Below are 22399 nucleotides of genomic sequence, written 5' to 3' on the forward strand. Positions count from 1 at the left end.
GTTTATTCGCGATTCACATGAGGTCCTGAATGCCAATTTTCATACTTTTACAAAATTATACTTGTAACATCCATCATCCATTAATATTAAAAAAATAATATAAATAAAATTTACGTGTATAAAAAAAAAATCATACTGTACAAAGTTACCAGTAAATATAACAAACTGGCGTCTGCAAACTGATAACTTCTGGCGGATACATTTCCTATTTGAACTAAAATTGTTTCTGCACATTGCCCCTGTGCAGAAACAATTTTAATTTACATGACATACGTCTCGGGGAACGTTGGACGTCTTCATATTACAATTGTCTCTCCTTTTACCCTTTGTTTTCCTTAGCTGTTTCCTTTCCTCTCCATAGATGATAGTTTTTAATCATATTACAGCATTCTTCCTCAAGCTCTATCATTATCTATAATACCACAATAAATTACGAACTTTATCGCTGTACCACTCTTCATCTGTGGTCCTTCCATCCCCACTTTAAGGCAAAAATGGTCGGCAGCATGGATAAGCTACACAAACACGTTCATCAGATTTCATAGCGATTAATTATTTCTGATTCTGTCCAAGATATTTAAGTATATATGACGTCCCGAAGGAGAGAATGTTTGTTTAAAGGTAGAACATTATTCGTCTAGCAATTTGAGGGTGAACGTAAGTTTGTCGGGCACATCGTAATTTGCCCCACTATTGTTAAGTGCTCTTCGTGGCTGAATCACTTTCTTGGACCCTAAACCTAAATAATACTCTATTTTGATGTTAATAAATTATTCAATAGAAAAATTAAAACGTGTTTAAATGAGCGTAGGTAAATAGTCTCTATTCATACATAAATGTGCAAATATACTTATTTGTACACATGCATACACAGTACACATCATACACTACAATTGTAGGTGTACAACAATTACTGTGGTGAATATGACGTAGGTTGAGTTTGTGTTGCTTATCTTACTAGATTTAGAAACCCTTTGAGTTTTGATCCAATATAGAACACATACTTCACAAAAACAACTCCAAATCTTTCTTTTATTGACCGAGACATTCAATGGACTCAGAAGAATTATGAGACTCTGTGTGCGCCAGGTGACAGACACGGCCAGAGGTCGACAGAACCTACGCACTGTGGATGCTCCTCTTCAATCACCAGTTATAAATATTTCATGATACTTTCATTGTAACTTTAACCGCAGCCATTGATTCACTCTGTAGGAAAATTGTTCCAATCAGCGTGGTCCAAAAAACTGAAGCGAACTCACAATACCCAATTCATTGCGGGCTAATTAACCAAATAGTGCCAGTTCCATTTGTTCCTGTTGTTTATGTATATGACCAAAAGTAACCAGTTAATTAATACCACCGTTTTCTCTATCGTATGAAGCACTGAACCTGTATTTTTCTTTTTTTATAGATACCTGTTGCCTTCACATAAAAAATAGGGCCCCACATCAGCGGTGGTGTCTCATTGACAGTAGGTGGCGGCATCTCCTTTAATATACTATCCCTTAATGACCTGACGAGTGGCCACTGTCATCATCACCAATTTTGCCAACCAGACGACAATGCTGTCTCCAGGACGTTCTTGTAATGGATGGTGATCAGTTTCGTGTGTGTATATACAATATATATGAAGAATCTTTTGGAAAATACTGTGCCTAAATTTTCTTCTAACTGATACTAGGTGAGGAGGGTATTTATTTAGTCTCAATCAAGTTTCTATGGTAATTTTGGTTGCTATTTTTGTCATGGATATATATAATTATTAACGAAACTTCCCATAAATATGTATCATCACTAATCAAAGACTAAAACGCTAGTTTAATTTGACTTTGGTTCTGTTGTCGAGACTCGAGCAAAAATTAGTGTTAAGGTCGGGAAGCTAGTGCGTTTACCTCCCCACCAGCGACCAGGAGACAAAAAAAATAGTCAAGGGAATTGAAGCGAGATAGCTCGTATTATTGAAGCTCTACACAATTTTGTCATGGAAGAAAAAACTGTCTCATGAATCTGAAAATCTTATACTGAACCAGGAATAAAAACAGATGAATGGAGAGTGGTTGGCGTTGAGTAGTGACAGAAAATTTTCAACCTGACAAAAATTACATACGTATACTGAAAATGCTGAAAGAAACGAAGACCAGAATAAAAGCTTGGTTGGTTTTGTTAAAAAATGGACAAAGAATTTTTGGTCTATTGAACTAAATGAATGAATTATATACACATCTAAAACAGATGTTATGGAAATAAAACAACTACTTTTCATTATCTAATAAAAACTTTTAAAAAAGTAATCAGAAGTCATAGCTTCACCTACATAGAACAAGCTATATACTGTACAAAATTATCAAGTATACTGTACAATCTGAAAAAAAATTAACAGTATTTGATATAAAGTCCTTCAATTTATATTATAATTCACTTGAAGGACACATCGGTACATTGGTTTCCTCGGTATATTAAGTTTGAGGTTAAAATAGTAATCATTATTATTATTTTTTGTCGAAGTTATTTAGTGTAGAAACTGACCTATAGCTGAACGATGTTCTAAGGCCGTTGTAGGCCCTAAATACGTAACAACAATGAATTTATAAAATCTTTCTTAAAATTTAAAGTGTGGTCTGTGTAAAGTAACTTAAAGGGCAACTCCAGAAGAAAATTACTTAGCTGACATAAGTCAATAGGTGTCAGGCTTGTTATTAATAGCGTATTTTTATATGAAATAAATCTAGAAAATATGTGGAAGTAATAGTGACAGAAACATCGCCATCTTTTTGGGCTGCCAAGTGTGACGTCACCGGAAGAGACAACGGCCATTTTTACTTCACCGTACAAATTAACCATATTTCATAATGTCAAACTCCAGTCATGCAAGTTAATTTTAAAATAGTTACCTATTTTTTTACCCACCATTATGGCAATCACCAATAAATTACTGAAAAACTAAAGAAGCTAGAATTGACCTTTAAGCCAACCTCTAAACTCCACACACAAACATACTGCATCTCTAAGATATTTATTTTAATCTTTTTGGTTGCTGCATAAAATTAAAAAGAAAATCAAATTTATACCTCAATAAAATGTCATAAGTATAGTGAATTCTCGTTTGATTTTTTCTGAAAAAAAATTATCACTATTATGTCTTCCTCTCGTCAGCTTCTAAATCATTTAGTAATGCAAAAGCTGGTCGAACATAGAAACTGAATACCACTACTTTGACTGAACATAACCTGCACAGGCTTTGTATATCTCCAAGAGGTTGTAAAATAATTATTCCCGTAAATGATGATGTATGAACATTTGGGAATTAAAATAAACATTACAATCGATTTTTAGACAACTAGGCTACCTTCACTCTACAAGAGCATTCAAGAAATATTCATATCTGTCTTAAGCTCTGCAATTTCTAAGTTGCATATGTGTTGAAAATCTTAGAAACCCTCTTTTTAAACAGGCAAAACGAACCAATCAGACCTAACAATTGTCCAATATAATTCAGGTTAGTTAGGTATGGTTTGATAGCATATTAGGTTAGGTTTGATAGCATATCGGGTTTGGTTTGGTTAGGTTTGATAGCAGATTGAGTTAGGTTAGTTATGATTCTTTAAAAAGGGAACATGATACCATTAGCCGCCATAACAGAAAAGATCCACAATGCAAATCATAACAAATATCAATATGTCCCCAACTTTTAAAAAATAGCAACAAATTGTCTCTTGACAGCTTGCATGAATCTGCACATTAAATTTGTCACATAAATACTACTAAGTAAACGTATCTAGTTAAGGTAGAGTTTGTACAGTATAGGTTACGTGTATGTTTTAGTTTAAGTCAGCCAGTTAAGTGGTTTAGTACCGTCTTACATCTTCGTTTCAGAGGGAAAACTCAACCTTTTGAGAATCTTTGTCCAAAGTTTACCTTATAATTTCGTGCGTTAATTATATTCCACTGACAATAAGGACGAGAGAACGTGTTTAGTTACGGTAGTCTCAGTGCAACGTTGACGCAATTTTGGTTGTCCTCTTCGTGGCGTTGCTTAGGTGAGCCAGGTAGAGTCGTTTTCACACCTTAAGTTAAAAGAAAATTCAACATAACAGTCTCTAAATTTCTTAAAATATGACTCAAATGTCAAGACAGAGGAAGGTCAGGCGTGGCCGAGGTTAGGATAAGATAAAGGTAAGAGAAGTGTACCTTGATTTTTGTCATATAAGCGACCAACTTCCCAGGCCATCTTCTTATCGCCACTCTAATAATCATTTTTCTTCTTTTAAGTTTAATAACTGTATTCGTTCTTGAGTGTGAGAATAGTACAACGAATCAAACTTAAAACACTGGATGATTTTTTAAAGGCTAAGATATCTGTTACACTTTCTTAGCTAATTGTCAGCTTATTTATATAGATCGGGCGGTTGGTCAATTGCAGAAAATTAATAGACGAAATTAAAGTACTGTACCTTATGCCACGTTACATTAGACTGGACACGAGATAAAAGCTCAAAATATAACAATGTATATCTCAGATTTTGGTGGTGGCATCTGGCCTCTATGGTTCATTATCTCTTAACTTGGAATAATAATAAAAAATTAAAACAATTCTGATCACAGGAATGTCTGCGATTTCGACGTCAATCAGGCCTCCATCTTTGTTACTAAAGAGAGACAGTCATATACTTGAATCTTGGACGGTTGGACTAGCTGTTCTCATCTTATCTTGACACTCTCAGACAAGTCCACAAAAAACACTATCAAAGCAAATTTCCTACACTTATATACCAATACTAACCCTCACATGCAAGGTATCCCAAAACATTCATCAGTAGTACCATACCTACCGAGATACTGATCATGAATATCAACCCCCACGAAAAGTAATATCCTTCAGTATTACCAACCAGGTTTTGGATTCACAAAAGTTCTAACGAAATATACCTTCTAAGGATAAATGTAACTCGAAAGTGAAGATATTTATAAGAATGTACCTAGGTGGTTGACATAAGCTGCCACGTAATATTGCCATGTAAAAATAACATTAAAGATAAGATAGGTTATATTTACATAAGTAAGAGACATTATTATGGCCAAAATTAAGGTTCTAGATTTTCAAAAAACATCCTGTAATTAAAGTAGAACTTCTGGTTAATTTTTAAAGCTATTTTTGGGTGATGTTTTTGTGTTTTAACTTACGTCAACCAGTTTGTTGTGTTCTAACAACTTCAATTACAAGTAACATTCATCGTGCGAACTTTAGTGAATCTATCTCCAACATATCATTAAAATACAAACAACACTGTAAGACATCCTATGTGAGGTATTATGGACAAGTCATTTAATAACCACCAGGTAAATGTGTTTTACAAAGAGGAAATTCAACAGGTGTTAACCATAGATACATCGACAACTGTATCTTGGTGACCAAACGAAATATTAAATCTTTCATATTGATCATTGAGTTTTTTAAAATCTGTATTTTGCTGAGAGTAAGGAGCCTCTATCAAACCAACACAGGCGTCCAATTTGCTTCGAAAAATGATCAAGACAAAATACGTTTACTGTACTACCTACATCCCCAGTCAGGGGCGGGGACCTTGTGGGGGAAATGTTTTTTCTCTGATTCCATGATGTCTTGAAGATTCGTGGTTCCGTCAAGCAGAGAACAAACATATCGGGAAGCACATGACGCCAACCCCATCAAGAATTTAATGCAATGTTGTTCGTATTCAGCGATACAACACTACAAATGTTCTTTTCATATCATGGACTCAGGGGGTTTTGTGTAAGCTTTTCGATATTCTCAATGGATACAATGTCGTCCGTGTCTACCTTGTATCACAAATTTTGGCAGTTCTCCCTGCGGTCACCTTTGTGCACACTCCCATTCAGTAATCTTTTGTTTCTCTTACACATTCACCTTCTCGTTGCCCAAAATTTTTCAGCTTCACTTTTTTTGGCAGACTCTTTTACAACAATGTCACTACATTACATTCAGTCTGTCATATCTCACGACGCTTAAGATTATTGACTGTGGTCTCAGAATCTCCCTACTATAATATTATTATGTTGGCGTTAGCAGAGCCCCCCTCTACCCATCATGTTTCTGCTGACGGTGCTCCTGATGAAGGTGAAGATGGCCCTGAAGTTCTCGGTGTTGGTGGCCTCGGTGAAGCGGGCCACGAAGTGACGACGGTGACGGACGGCCAACTTCTCGTACAGCCTGGAGATGAAATCACGACCCTCGATTTCGTCTCCGTCAGGGCCTGCAGAGGAACAGAATGTCAAATGGAGTTTGGTTAGGGAGAATTGGGAAGGAAGAACTGGTCTGGGAAGTGAACACTGTGGAGTTAGGATCAACAGAAGGGCAAAGTAATATAACAAAAAAAAATAACACAGCAAACTGACTCCAAATAGGATGATGAACTGTAAAAGGAAAATGGAAAGTAGAGGATATCTATATTCATCTCTCTAAACCTGGGGAAGATTATTACTAACAATCTTGATCACATTAAAGGTGGACCCCCTAATCCCCCGTTTCCTATGCCTTTGATTAAATACACACACCCACAACACACACACACACACACACACACACACACACACGAGAGTTCAGAAGAGGGCGTACAAGACAATTTTCACGCCTTCTTAGACAGTTTGAGACCAAGTTACTACACCGTCCTCGCCACCGCCACCTGCTGCCACTTGAGATCTCCCGAGCACAAATTGGCCTCTCAACACAACCACATTCAGATCAACACAACCACATACTGACTGCTAAAAGAAAAAAACCCATTCCCACACATGGGGTAAATTATGAATTGAATTGGAATTTATTAAAAAAATCGTGAATTGGAATTGAAAAAATACAAAATTAAAATTAATTCAATTGAATTGGAATTGAGATCAATGAATTGATATGAATTGATGTGAATTGATATGAATTGATGTAATGGATTGATAAAATAATATATTACACTGTCATGACTATGAAAATGAGGTGCAAGACATTCGTGACCGTCTGACTGTGAAATACAATATGGCAGGCAGTGTTGATCCTACAACAACAGACACTTCCCCAGCTGAACCACCACCGATGAAGAGGAACAAGTTCTTTGCCCTGGCCAACCGGTCTTCTACACCAAGACCAACTCCATCACTGAGGTCTCACTCTACCTCAACCAGTCATGTCTACAGGAAGATGGTGATCCCCTTGGCTACTGGAAGGCCAAGCAGCCTGAGTTTCCTGTCCTCACCAGACTTGCAGCAAAGTACCTGACCATTCCTGCTACATCGGCTCCTGTGGAACGACTGTTCTCCATTGCTGGCAAGCTCTTCAGGCCAGAGAGGTGCAAGTGATAAAAGATTTGAGGAACTTATGATGATCAGATGCAATCCTCAGTAACTTGGACTCATTCATATTTTGTTTACTAATACAAAGAAGTAAACCATTTGAACTTTTGGTTGGTAAAGAATGTGATTGGTTTATGTGGTAGAGCATTTTTTATAAAAAAATAAAGAAGTTAATTTGAAACCTCGAACTTTTATTTCTTTCCATTAGATTAATGGTAGATTAGAATTGATTTTGAATTGAAAAGCATTTGAATTGAATTGAATGAAATATCGACCATAATGAATTGAATTGAATTGGAATTGAAAAGCTTGTAAATTGAATTGAATCAGAATTGAAGATTTCTTTTTTACGAATGAATTGAATTGAATTGGAATTGATTAATTCAAATTTTATTCTGAATTGGAATTGAATTGAACTGACAAAATGAATTGACCCCATCTCTATTGGATATTATTATTATTATTAATATAACAACACAATTCCACTGCTTATCAATGCCATAGAAAGAGAGAGACCATGTACTGTAAACCAACCCACTGTTATATCAAGGTGGGTGTACACAAGGTAGGGATTCACTACACCTCCGGTCTGCTCCCCACGTCCTTATCTCTGTCATATCTTGGCTCTTATCACTGGTTTAGCGACACCTGGATTCTATCAGGAAAGTCCAAAGCTCTATTGCGTGGTGTATTATAAGGGCCGTGTGCTGGGTTATGGGGTGTATGTTGGGCTATGTGGTGTATGTTGGGCTATGTGGTGTATGTTGTGTTATGTGGTGTATGTTGGGTTATGTGGTGTATGATGGGTTATGTGGTGTATGTTGTGTTATGTGGTGTATGTTGGGCTATGTGGTGTATGATGGGTTATGTGGTGTATGTTGTGTTATGTGGTGTATGTTGTGTTAAGTGGTGTATGTTGGGTATATGTGGTGTATGTTGGGTTATGTGGTGTATGTTGTGTTATTGTGGTGTATGTGTTATGTGGTGTATGTTGGGCTATGTGGTGTATGTATGTGGTGTATGTTGTGTTATGTGGTGTATGTTGTGTTATGTGGTGTATGTTGGGCTATGTGGTGTATGATGGGTTATGTGGTGTATGTTGTGTTATGTGGTGTATGTTGTGTTAAGTGGTGTATGTTGGGTTATGTGGTGTATGTTGTGTTATGTGGTGTATGTTGGGCTATGTGGTGTATGATGGGTTATGTGGTGTATGTTGTGTTATGTGGTGTATGTTGTGTTAAGTGGTGTATGTTGGGTATATGTGGTGTATGTTGGGTTATGTGGTGTATGTTGTGTTAAGGTGTTGCATGTTGTCTAAAGGTGTTGCATACTGTGTTTCGTGTGCTTCATGCTGTGTTAAGGTGTTGCATACTGTGTTTCGTGTGCTTCATGCTGTGTTAAGGTGTTGCATACTGTGTTTCGTGTGTTTCATGCTGTGTTAAGGTGTTGCATACTGTGTTTCGTGTGTTTCATGCTGTGTTAAGGTGTTGCATACTGTGTTTCGTGTGCTTCATGCTGTGTTAAGGTGTTGCATACTGTGTTTAGTGTGTTTCATGCTGTGTTAAGGTGTTGCATACTGTGTTTAGTGTGCTTCATGCTGTGTTAAGGTGTAGCATACTGTGTTTTGTGTGCTTCATGCTGTGTTAAGGTGTTGCATACTGTGTTTCGTGTGTTTCATGCTGTGTTAAGGTGTTGCATACTGTGTTTAGTGTGTTTCATGCTGTGTTAAGGTGTTGCATACTGTGTTTCGTGTGCTTCATGCTGTGTTAAGGTGTTGCATACTGTGTTTAGTGTGTTTCATGCTGTGTTAAGGTGTTGCATACTGTGTTTAGTGTGCTTCATGCTGTGTTAAGGTGTAGCATACTGTGTTTTGTGTGCTTCATGCTGTGTTAAGGTGTTGCATACTGTGTTTTGTGTGCTTCATGCTGTGTTAAGGTGTTGCATACTGTGTTTTGTGTGCTTCATGCTGTGTTAAGGTGTTGCATACTGTGTTTCGTGTGCTTCATGCTGTGTTAAGGTGTTGCATACTGTGTTTTGTGTGCTTCATGCTGTGTTAAGGTGTTGCATACTGTGTTTCGTGTGCTTCATGCTGTGTTAAGGTGTTGCATGCTGTGCTGTGTGTGTTTCATGCTGTGTTAAGGTGTTGCATACTGTGTTTTGTGTGCTTCATGCTGTGTTAAGGTGTTGCATACTGTGTTTTGTGTGCTTCATGCTGTGTTAAGGTGTTGCATACTGTGTTTTGTGTGCTTCATGCTGTGTTAAGGTGTTGCATACTGTGTTTCGTGTGCTTCATGCTGTGTTAAGGTGTTGCATACTGTGTTTCGTGTGTTTCATGCTGTGTTAAAAGATGCATGCAGACTCGTATTGTCCTGAGAGATATATCAGTGGATCTGCTTTAATGTAGAAGGCAAACCAACACCTCACTGCTTACACCCTAAGAAGCCTAGCCTGCCCCCCCCCTCTTCTTACTCCTCTCTCCCTCTCTCACTCCTCTCTCCCTCTCTTCTTCACTCCTCTCTCCCCCTCTTCCTCTCTCCCTCTCTCTCTCCTCTCTTCTCACTCCTCTCTCCCTCTCTTCTTACTCCTCTCTTTCTCTCTCCCTCTTCTTACTCATCTCTCCCTCTTCTTTTATCTCTCTCTCTCTCTGTCTTCTTATTCCCCTTTCTCTTCTTACTCCTCCATTTCTCTCTCTTCTTACTCCTCTCTCTCTCTCTTTCTCTCTTTATTCTCAGACCCAATGAAAATTATACTCACCTTACATAACAAGTATACTCAATCATACTTGACTTTCCTGTATAGTATACCTGATCATACACGGGAATATATCGTGCTCAATCATACTCACCATAACACATTTTCCTGCTAAATATATCATATCATACCAGTTCATACCACATACTATATCATATTCTCATTCATACTGGATGGTATGTGGTGTAGTATGCTTCATCATACTTATTTCATACTATTTGCATACGTCTTAGATTAGTTCATAGTACCTTCATACTTACATTATAGCAGATCATACTCCTCATACTACTTGACCTTTCAGAGTAGTATCCTAGGTCATATTATCCCTAAACCAGCTCATACTCATCATACTGGATCTCCCTGTGCAGCATACCAGGTCACACTCAGTCACCCTACATCTCCCTGTGCAGCATACCAGGTCACACTCAGTCACCCTAGATCTCCCTGTACAGTATACCAGGTCACACTCAGTCACCCTACATCTCCCTGTACAGTATACCAGGTCACACTCAGTCACCCTAGATCTCCCTTTGCAGTATACCAGGTCACACTCAGTCACCCTAGATCTCCCTGTGCAGTATACCAGGTCATACTTACCGTCATACTCAGGAAAGTAGTCTCTGAGGGCGTGATACTGGATCTTAGAGCGAAATATATCCGACTTGTTGAGGAGAAGAATAACTGGGGTGGTCTCGAAGGGCGGATACCCCAGCAGGTCTTCGAAGATGTCCAAGCTCTCCTGCACCCGGTTCTTCTGCTGCCGAGGGAGTGAGAGTGAGAAGAGGGGGAAAGGAGGGGAGGAGGAGGGAGGGAGGGGGGAGAGGGAGGAGGGGGAGGGAAGGATGGAGAGAGGGAAAGAAGGAGGAGGATAACGTAGAGGGAGGCAGAGGATGAAAAGTAGGGAGGAGGAGGAGGGGGAGAAGGTTCAGTAGTTTTTGTTCACTCCCAAACACCTCTTACCTATAGTTCGTGTACCTTTTAGGTGAGTGGTGGCTCGCTTATAATACAGTACAGGCAGACCCGTATAGCCTATAGTCATGGAATCTGACCAAGGGAGGGAAGAATGACACACGTAATCAGCGCCGGAAGTGTCAGTTCTCAGTACAGATAGTATCCGTCTTTTTACACTGACTGTATCTTGGCAACTAACGTGAAGACTTTTGTGGTCATGACTACCCAGATGAGTTTTTTGGTAAGTGGTGACGTACGAGTAGACACTGGGAACATGTATGGGAGAACATCCAGGACTGTGTTATAGGAAGCAAGTGAACAACACCACACAATGAAGTGGGGCATGGGTGAGGGTCTTTACTGACACAATTAAGGGCCTATACCTAGTGCGTCCTGTATCAAGAAAGACAAAATTCGTGGGTTAATAAGTGTTGGAGCCCATGTACTGAAGGTGCAAGTTCAACATGAGCGAGGTGCAATTTGACATCTAAAGTACATCCAGACAAAGAAAACTTCATTTTGAGACGTCCCTCAACACGGATGTACTGTACTGTACACCACAGGTGAGTTCGTCCTAAAACGCTACTTCTGGAGGGACGTATGAGGCGGACACTTACCTCGGGTATCTCCTCGACGTTTTGGTCATACTCGGAGAGGGAGGCGAGGAAGAGTATGGCGGTGGGGTTGTTGTCATGTTTGATCCACTGTTCACGTTCAGATCTCTGTCCACCCATGTCATGCATCGTCATGCGCATCTCCCCGAGGTCGTAGGTGGATGTAACAGAGGTCCGCGTCGGGTAGCGCATGCGCAGGATATCATCCACATTGGGAATGTAGTTGTCATCAAGAATCCTCTCTGCGTTTGTGATGAAGTAGTCAGCATTAGTCATGAGGTGGTATTCGTTACCTCTTATGTACACTTCCTGCACCATGGGGTCGGCCCACAGCAGCTGCGTCTGCTCCACCAGCTGATGGTCTATTATGGCGTCATCTTCAAGAAACTGTTCCAAGGGCTCCAAGTCAGTGAACCTCCGAGCAGCGTCCTGAGCCTCTTGTGTAGCCTGAGTAATGCCGAAGGTGTCCATAGCTTGAATAATCCTGTGAACACTCTCCAGCAGGTTGCGACGGATGTGGGGCTGGTGCCTGGCGGTGTAAAATTAGCAACAATAAAACACCTCCAACTAGAAAAAAAAATTCCTCCAAAACATAATGTGTTGTCTAATGGTAGACCCTGCTGCCATATGGCACCACAAAAATTGTGACCAAGTCCCAGGTTGCTGATCTGACTTTCTGCCTCATTTACACACAATTGCAGGGTCTCAATTGTTTCTCTTACTATGACAACACAACATATATACTGTATATTGTTTCTCACTTCTGATCTTTTTTAATTTTTGTATTTTTTATGGTTTATTATTATTATTATTATTATTATTATTATTATTATTATTATTATTATTATTATTATTATTATTATTATTATTATTATTATTATTATTATTAATTATTATTATTATTATTATTATTATTATTATTATTATTATTATTATTATTATTATTATTATTATTATTATTATTATTATTATTATTGTTATTATTATTATTACATTTTCGCCCCCCAGGCCCCGATGTGGGTCAGTGACCTGTGCCCGGGTGGGCTGATCCCCGGAAAAAAAAAATTGGTCAGGCTGTTTCCCTCTCTCTACCTTCTACGGTCGGGCACAGGATACTCGTCGCCGAACACCAATCTCATCTGCTTCATGAAGGTGGACTTGCCCGTGTCAGAGGCCCCAAGCACCAGTAACCGCGCTTCGGGTACTGCAGGCTAGTACAGGAACACCGCCATGTCAGGAGAAACATCATGGAGAGGCCGCAGGGGGAGGAAACCGATGTAGACAAAAAATATAAATAGGTAGACACAGAGACATGATCAGACAGAGACACAGTAGTGAATATGAAAAGAGAATATAGAAGAAGACAATAACAGGGAAGACAAACAAACACGAAAGGAGACAAAATGAAAGCAAACACCCACACACACAAATGTTTTAACCTAACCGAACAACGAATGAGAGAGGCGAATCACACCAGAACACGGAATAAGGTTTGGGAAAGATAAATAAAAAAAATAAAAAGATAGAGAGAATAACAAACGTGGAGAAATGGAGTTAGTAATTTACCAGAACTTAATTGTACAACCAAATCGTTCAATGCAGGTGGGGGGGGGACATGTAACACAGCATAAAGTATATCTCAGGTGAGTGTTGTCCAGTGTTTTGGTGTGAGGAAACCTTGAGGGGATGAAAACTAACACGATATTGTATACCAGAATTTACACACACACACACACACACCTACAAACACTTACACACACACACACCTACAAACACTTACACACACACACACCTACACACAATTATACAATATACAAATACATACAAACACTTCAATAATGGTTGCCCCTCGTGTAAAGAGGTTGGCCGGCCCAAGGGCCACCTAGGCGTGAATTTGTTTAAGGTGTAGAAGCTGTCGCCAACACAACAACCACACCCTGAGTTAACGAGCTGCATGACCCAGTGTCAAGGAATAGTCCGAGAAGACCGGACAACTCGTTAACTGCACTGGCTAACCATTACCCCGGAATACTATCCGCAAATCAATTAACATCCAGGTCCCCAATTACTGCTGGGGAGACAGAGGCAATTGGCGTAAAGAAACTTGCCCACAGTTTCACCCTGCCACTTGCACGCACTCAATTCATACTAACACTTACACACACACACACTTACGTACAAACACACTTACACACACACACACCTATACACAACTACAAACACACACACACACACACACACACACACACACACACATACGAGTGATGGTTCTGTAACACTCAAGAGGGAATCGTCAACAAGATAAAATAATGGCCACTCTTGGGACCACTGGCCAATGACTCACTTTGGTGAAGGTGCGCTGATAGAAGTCCTCACGATTCCTCCAAAAATCGAATATCTGAAGGCGCTGCAAGATGCTCACGATGGCCCGCCATATCCTGTGTAGGAGTGACCTCCCGCGGCGGTTGTGGGGCATGTCATCCTCATTGTCCTGCAGGAGACGAGGAATGGTAGACGGAAAACGAGGAACAATAGACGGGAGACGAGGAACAATAGACAGGAGACGAGGAATGGTACACGGTAGACGAGGAATGATAGACGGAAAACGAGGAATTATAGACGAGGTACGAGGAGTGGTAGACGGGAAACGAGGAATGATAGACGGAAAACGAGGAACAATAGACGGGAGACGAGGAACAATAGACAAGAGACGAGGAATGGTACACGGTAAACGAGGAATGATAGACGGAAAAATAGCTTAATATACCAACAGACAAATATTCAATAAAATCACCCAACATGTTCACAGTGATTCAGCATAAAGAGTGAAGGTGTATATATACAACTTACACCAGACCCAGACCCTCAAACACTCGGTATAAGTGACGGCACCAACACCCAACTAACCCCCTGGAACTCTACTACACGAAGATAGGATATAAAATGATAGTATTATTATTAGGTTCGTTTCCCTCATATGTAAACAGTCTCCAAAATGATAGTATTATTATTATGTTCGTTTCCCTCCTATGTAAACAGAGTCTCCCTTTACTAAACAACTAATGATTCACTCAAATTATTATAATATTCGTGGTTACAGCGTCAGTCGGAGTTGACCGCCATCATCCGCTTGGATACTGGGAGAGCTAGGAGACTATGAGCTGGGATGCTGGGAGTGCTAGGAGATTATGGGTTGGGATACTGGGAGAGCTAGGAGATTATGGGTTGGGATACTGGGAGAGCTAGGAGATTATGGGTTGGGATACTGGGAGAGCTAGGAGATTATGGGTTGGGATACTGGGAGAGCTAGGAGACTATGGGCTGGGATACTGGGAGAGCTAGGAGATTATGGGAGGATACTGGGAGTGAGCTGGGATGCTGGGAGAGCTAGGAGATTATGGGTTGGGATACTGGGAGAGCTAGGAGATTATGGGTTGGGATACTGGGAGAGCTAGGAGATTATGGCTTGGGATACTGGGAGAGAGATATTGGGAGGCTAGGATGATTAGATTATGAGCTGGGATACTGGGAGAGCTAGGAGATTATGAGCTGGGATGCTGGGAGTGCTAGGAGACTATGAGCTGGGATACTGGGAGAGCTAGGAGACTATGAGCTGGGATGCTGGGAGTGCTAGGAGACTATGAGCTGGGATGCTGGGAGTGCTAGGAGACTATGAGCTGGGATGCTGGGAGAGCTAGGAGACTATGAGCTGGGATACTGGGAGAGCTAGGAGACTATGAGCTGGGATGCTGGGAGTGCTAGGAGACTATGAGCTGGGATACTGGGAGAGCTAGGAGATTATGGGTTGGGATATTGGGAGAGCTAGGAGATTATGAGCTGGGATGCTGGGAGTGCTAGGAGACTATGAGCTGGGATACTGGGAGAGCTAGGAGGACTGGGAAGGCTCCTAGATAGATGGGTCCTTACTGCCCGAACCATTATCAACCAGACGATAAAATGTACACAGGAACCAACAAATTATTATTATCTGGCGTTGATCATGTGTGTGTGTGTGTGTGTGTGTGTGTGTGTGTGTGTGTGTGTGTGTGTGTGTGTGTGTGTGTGTGTGTGTGTGTGTGTGTGTGTGTGTGTGTGTGTGTGTGTTTCGTTTTCCGTTTGAACAAGTGTTTCTGAAATTTATTCACCAAAAACTTGAAAATTTAATGAACAAGATTATGTTCAGCATATAAGTTCAAAATATGAGTTGTAATAATATCAGACTGTAGATATTATTACATACTGTATATCATAAAAGTAAAGTAAAAAAAAAGTAAATAAAATAATAATAATGTTTGTTGTATATGTAATAATAATCCTGATATTAAATCCGAACGGAAATGCAACCGCCCAGCGTCTTTATAATAACATAGGAGTATTACGTCAACCTGTTCGCAAGTGGTTTACAAAAGAGCGTCATGATGGTCACTGCAGGTCCAGTGGTTAGTAAAATCTTGTGCACATTTCTACCGATTCCTTTTTATTTTCTTTAATCAAATACACCTACACCAAACCAGCATACCAGAGGTACTGTACATCAAATTATGGCAACAGTTCTTACGAGTAAAACACATATACGGTAACACTTCCATTTAACGGACTTCTCTCCATATAATCCGTTAGATGGAGGTTTTACATCTGAAGGATCCTCGATATAACGGACTTTCATTATAAAGTTCGTTAGATGGAGGTTTCACATCTAACAGAACCTAAATATAACGAACTTTCATCTCCATAAATTCCGTTAAATAGAGGTTTCACTGTGTACCTATGTTGGAATAAAAGGAAACGCTAAAGCTTGGGGGAGGAGAGGTCAGATAGGTAACAACACACTCACCCAGTTAAGTCTGCTGGTGATCGACCGTATCTAAGAATCAGCGCAATTCACTGTAGGTAGTGCTAATGTAAGTACTGTACTGTATCATGCAGGGGAGGTCATCAAGTATACCAGTTTTCTCTAGTTTGAGACAGTACGCCCCTTCTGTCTAAAATTACGACAAAATAATGACATACCACCTTAGACGATTCCTACTCTATCCCTCCTAGCCCTGCACCTCCTACTGAACCTATGCACTTTCCTATAATCTCCACTCGCAGGGTTGCCGGTGTGTTATCCAGGTTAGATGTGAGTAAGGCGCATGGACCGGACGGAATACCCCCTCGTGTTCTGGGGGAGTGTGCTGAAGCTCTGGCCCCTGTGCTTGCTCGCCTCTTTCGCCTCTGCCTCAAAACCCAAACTTTTCCTTCTTCTTGGAAGCATGCCTTGGTCCAGCCCATCCCGAAGAAGGGTGACCATTCTATTACCTCTAACTATCGCCCCATTGCCCTAACTTCATCCCTCTCTAAGATTATCGAAACTATCTTGAACTCCCATTTTCTCCGTCACCTTGAACGCCTTTCTCTTTTGTCGGATCACCAGTATGGCTTTCGCCAGGTGAGATCTACTGGTGATCTGCTCTCCAACTGCACCCATCTTTGGTCATCCTCTCATAGGGATTATGGGGAAACTTTTGTCGTGGCTCTCGACCTCTCCAAAGTATTTGACAGGGTATGGCACAAGTCTTTGCTATCTAAACTTCCCTCTTTTGGTTTCTCTCCCCCACTTTGTTTTCTCATCTCTAGCTTCCTTGAGAACCGATCCATGGCAGTTGTTGTCGAGGGATCGATCTCTCGCTCTTTCTCTACCAGTAGTTGTCATGATCGTGATAACGGCTAACCTGAAAACCTTAAGGATTCATATTACGCTCAAACGTCCACAAAACCTTCTGAGTCCCCCAGTGGAAACGTCCCCCGTTTTCTCTGTTTCCCCACCTTTGTTTAGAGGGAACTTTGAATATAATCCACGGATTTAGTAGCAGACGCTGTATGTTGGGATCTGTTGCCATCCAACCCTTTGTAATCAATTTAATTTTGCTTTTGATAGCTGAGTCAGAGCATTGTTAGTGAAGATAATAGTAGGGAATGAAACTGAGTTCATAGTCTCAGTTTCAACGTCAGAGTGTACAGTGAATTAATTCATCGGAATAGAAGTAGGTGGACTCCCTGGCCTATTTTGAGTGAAGGCGCCGCGGGCATTTCTACCGTTAGTGAGTGCCCGTCCCTTCATCCATACATGTCCCTAACGCAGCCTAGGCCGTGTCTGTAGCGTGGATGTTGTATCCACTATGTCTGGGGAGATGTCCGAGGTACCAGTAGGATCAGTTACCTTCGTGAGACCCGGCCGTCAGACACTTCAGACTACCTATTGCCCCCATAGCTGGCTCGTCTGGCCCTAACGCTCGGCCTGCGAGGTGACCCCGGATCACCAAGCCACACACCACTACCAGCCCCCATCATTGGTGGATGAGTGTCTAACTCAGTAGGGCTATTTGTGTGGTGGAATTAATCCACTGGGATCTCCAGAGTTCGTCGGATAGTACTCCATGGTGGCTGGACCCCATGGCTGTTGCTTGAGTATCACACCTGACGACTGAGTGTTGTAGTGGCAGTTGCCCTAGTATTTATGGTGCTAAGTGACTATAATAGTTGTGTTATTGAGTATGTCCACCCAGTAGGGTTGGAAGTGTTATTGAATATGTCCACCCAGTAGGGTTGGAAGTGTTATTGAATATGTCCACCCAGTAATGGTGTGAGTATGTTGAGCCTGAGGGCCTAGTACTAGATTTCGTCTGTTGGTACAAATAAATTCTTTCTCCTAATTTCATATTCATGTTTAAATAAATTTTGTAGTTGTATAATTGTGTCTATTATTTACCTACAGTGTTTACCGTTATTTCTTCCCTATTGCTTGATACTATCATTACATCTACCCACGAGCCTCCTCTCGTCACGCTACCAATGGTAATAAGTATGAGAGTAAAAGGAATTGTTACTGGCACACAGAGGCCCTCACAAAAGATGGCAGTAGTGTCCCTCATAAATGGTGGCAGCTCAGGCCCTCATAAATGGTGGCAGTTCAGGCCCTCATAAATGGTGGCAGCTCTGGCCCTCATATAGTGGTGTCCCATTGGGTTCTGTTCTTTCACCTACTCTCTTTCTTTTTTTTATCAATGATTTACTTCACACTACAACTATTTCTATCCATTCTTACGCTGATGATTCTCTTCACTCTTCACATTTTCCCCTTCCTCCTAACTCTCAAACTAGATCTGTTTCTAGAACTGATATCATTACTTCTATCAATGCGGATCTGTGCAGCATCTCTGAATGGGGAGGTACAAACTTGGTTAAGTTCAATAGTAATAAAACTCAATATTTACCAATTACACTTTGTAAATTAGACGATCTCCCACCAATTACAATTCAGGACGCTAGCATCCCCCCAAATTCTGAAATAAATATGTTAGGCCTCACCATTTCCTCCAATATGTCCTGGAAATCACACATCGTTAATATAGCTAAAGCTGCCTCCCGAAAGTTGGGAATGCTGTACAGATGCCGTAGCTACTTCACTCCTGAGCAGTTGCTCCAAGTATATAAGGGATTCATTCGTCCTAACTTGGAGTACTGCTCTCATATCTGGGGTGGCTCTTCGTCTGTCCAACTATTAGATAGCGTGAAATCAATGGCATTTCGTCTTATTAACTCTCATCCTTTAGTCAACAATCTCTCTTCCCTTTCTCTTCGCCGCAATGTTGCTTCACTCTCTCTCTTTTACAGGTACTTTAACGGGCAATGTTCGGTGGATTTGGCATCCAGTGTGCCGCCGGCAAGGCCGTGGGCTCGTAACACACGTCTTGCCCGCGATGCCCACCGTTTCTCTGTGGTTGTCGGTCACACTAGAATAACCCGTTACAGTACCTCCTTCCTTCCTCACACAGCCAAACTGTGGAATGCTCTACCTTCTTCTGTGTTTCCATACTTATACAATCCGACTCACTTTAAAAAGCTGGTTTTCCGGCATCTTGGAAGCATAATGTGTTGTCTAATGGTAGACCCTGCTGTCATATGGCATCACGAAAATTGTGACCAAGTTCCAAGTTGCTGAGCTGACTTTTTGCCTCATTTACACACAATTGCAGGGTCTCAATTGTTTCTCTTACTATTGACAACACAACATATATACTGTATATTGTTTCTCACTAAATTTTTTTAAATTTGTATTTCTTTATGGTTCTTTATTATTATCATTATTATTATTGTTATTATTATTATTATTATTATTATTATTATTACATTTTCGCCCCCTAGGCTCCGATGTGGGTCAGTGACCTGTGCCTGGGTGGGCTAAGCCCCGTAAAAAAAAATCTTCGTGGTGTAGATTAACACAGTATAACCTTTTTCTTCTGTATTTTCAACTTCTTTCTGTTCTTTCCCCAGGCCCCGATGTGGGTCGTTTGACCTGTGCCTGGGTGGGCTAATTCCCGTAAAAAAAGAAGTATATTTAATCATAACACACACATTGCAAGGTGTGAATTAAACGTAATTAAGGCAGAGCGGGTGGGAGGACAGCTTGGTAGCAGAAGGCGATCCTGAAAAAAATTCATCCTCTCTCTCAGGTACTATCGTGTCGAGGTTAGATAACCATCGCAATAATTTCTGGAAAAACCATCCCAAGATATCTTCACCAGTAAACACTGTCTCTCTTGGACAGTAACTTACGTAGCGTGGAGGGTGTTAATCACCAGAGAATAATATCCAGAGTTGTACAGTAGCAGTGGGAAGCTCCACACCACCACAATGTGTCGGCACCAGCTGTACTATTAGCTGCTGACCTCTAATTTATTCACCTTCAGAGAAGTACAGTATATCTCAAGTTTTATGGCTCCTAGAGCAGTTGGTCCTGTTTCGTTGTGGTTAACAAAGAGCCGCCGATAGTATTTTGATACTGTATGTGGAGTGAAGAACACAGCAGACTGACAGAATGTGAAGTTAAAACCATCACCCACAATTCCCATAAACAGTGTAAACATTGCTTTCCATCCACGAATTTAGGAATCATCCTGATCTTAAAATTGCAAGCAAGAGAAGGTAGTTTCTGAAGCCTGACTAACACCAGAGGTACGGACTAACCTTGTTCTACTGTATGTTACAGACGTGTTTTTACTGCCTCCCATATAACCTGTGTAGAGGAAAATGTCTAGTCACACATACCGTCTCCATCTCCTCACAGAAGTTACTGCTCCGCCCTTGGGATTTTCTCTGAAAGATTCCGCGCCACTTCTTCCATGATTGCTTGATAGAGTTAGCTAAGTGTCGCACAACAGGGATGGTCATGGTGGAACGTGCTCATTACCCTTATCATTTAGAGCTTCTGCAACATCATGGTGAATGCGGTAGTATAATGATGAAACGCAACTCCAACAAGCAAGTAGTGTGGCCACTGTCCCAACGTCCAGTTTGTTGGTGTGCGCAGCTGCTGAGATAAGGCAAGACAGGATGTACAGCAGTTGCCAGACATAATCCCTTTGACCATATTAAGAAAAGAGGAAGATGTACATGTTCATGATATATTACTATTACAAATATCTTTCACTTATTCAAGGTGGCGTGTCTTTAAATCAGTTACACCACAGGGTCAACTGACGTACACTATTTGCTATTAGTTTTCCTCTGGTGATGTTGCCCTGTTGGAGCCACACACAACTTATTGTTCGCTACATATATTTTCTGTGCTGGGATGATCCAATAATGATAAGCATAAAATGAAACGATTCCAAATATCCACCTTCGACAAGCTTTGAAGGATATGTGCGACAAGGGTAAATACACGGGGCAAATGCAGACCCCTTTGTTTATTATGTGATGACCGGAAATAAAATTGGGCATATTTTATGACATGTTAAACTACACCCTAACACAATACTATTGTTTGTTGTGGTAGTTATTAATTGCCGTTTGTTTTTCTAGCTAAAGTTATTTTTTGTGATATATTCTACTGTACATAGCTCACTTTAGTACACGCATACTCTAAGTTTATTTCACGTCACATTCACTTAGCCAACTTTGTTAATAGTAGTTTTACTCATTCTCTCTGCTGGCCTCATTATAAGGGATAACATTTTAGAGAACCTATGTATGATAAAATTACTGTACTTCGGAGAGTCTTACAACTGGATAAGCTAACGAAAAGACAGAAGGCAATATTTTAATATTCTAAACTAAATATCTTAAAACTTTTGGTCGAGAAAAAAAGGTGTTCCTCAAGAATGGCTCATGTAGTACCCCCGCCGCCAGGAATTGTATTTTACGCATTTTTTCTTTCTAGAGAATGAACCACCAACCCAACCTAACATTACCTAATGTAGATAAAAGACACGCTAAGACTGTTAGTTTAGGTTGGGTTTCATTGGTTCCTATATTTAATAACTGGCTTAACGTCGCACTGACGGAGGCCATATGCATAAAAGCAACTGGTATAGAACACAAACTTCTCTTTATATTTTTATCATATATTTGATAGTAATATGGTGAAAAAAGTAATTGAAAAAGCGGATTCCTTAGATTAACAATTAACACGCACTTAAATTCTTATTGAATATTAAGAAATACCTGAAATTATAGTTTCTGAGTGAAAAGGGCCTTTCTCGAAGTTATTTTTTTTTCAACACGATAAACTGGTGAGAAAAAAACTATAAAGCATTACCGGAAAATTTATCCTGGTCTTCGAGTTAATACTTCACTGAAAAAAAATACTTGTCGAAAGCTTATGTTGTTCAGCGCTAATTTAAGTATGGACGAACTAAAAGACTGTGGCATACGAGTTAGCTGTTACGAAGCCAGATGGGTTTTACACAACCAACCAA

General features: G+C 40.4%; 1 protein-coding gene across 2 annotated transcripts; it reads right to left on the reverse strand.

Annotated features, from left to right (window-relative positions):
- Positions 1–1934: 1934 nt before the first annotated feature.
- Positions 1935–21008, reverse strand: LOC121873834 (guanine nucleotide-binding protein G(q) subunit alpha-like). Of its 2 annotated transcripts, none has more exons than XM_042377580.1 (6): positions 20748–21008; positions 14002–14148; positions 12750–12868; positions 11661–12186; positions 10690–10846; positions 1935–6254 (listed from the first exon to the last, which is right to left on the reverse strand). In XM_042377580.1, exons 1-6 carry the CDS (start codon positions 20868–20870, stop codon positions 6064–6066), a joined length of 1263 nt encoding a protein of 420 aa, XP_042233514.1. In that variant the 5' UTR covers positions 20871–21008; the 3' UTR covers positions 1935–6063. The 2 variants fall into 2 exon arrangements, with proteins under 2 accessions (XP_042233514.1, XP_042233513.1); XM_042377579.1 differs by having other exon boundaries at positions 10690–10849.
- Between the last annotated feature and the right edge of the window lie 1391 nt (positions 21009–22399).

The sequence above is a fragment of the Homarus americanus genome, unplaced genomic scaffold (assembly GCF_018991925.1).
Source record: "Homarus americanus isolate GMGI-L3 unplaced genomic scaffold, GMGI_Hamer_2.0 scaffold25827, whole genome shotgun sequence".
NCBI classification, from domain to species: domain Eukaryota; kingdom Metazoa; phylum Arthropoda; class Malacostraca; order Decapoda; family Nephropidae; genus Homarus; species Homarus americanus.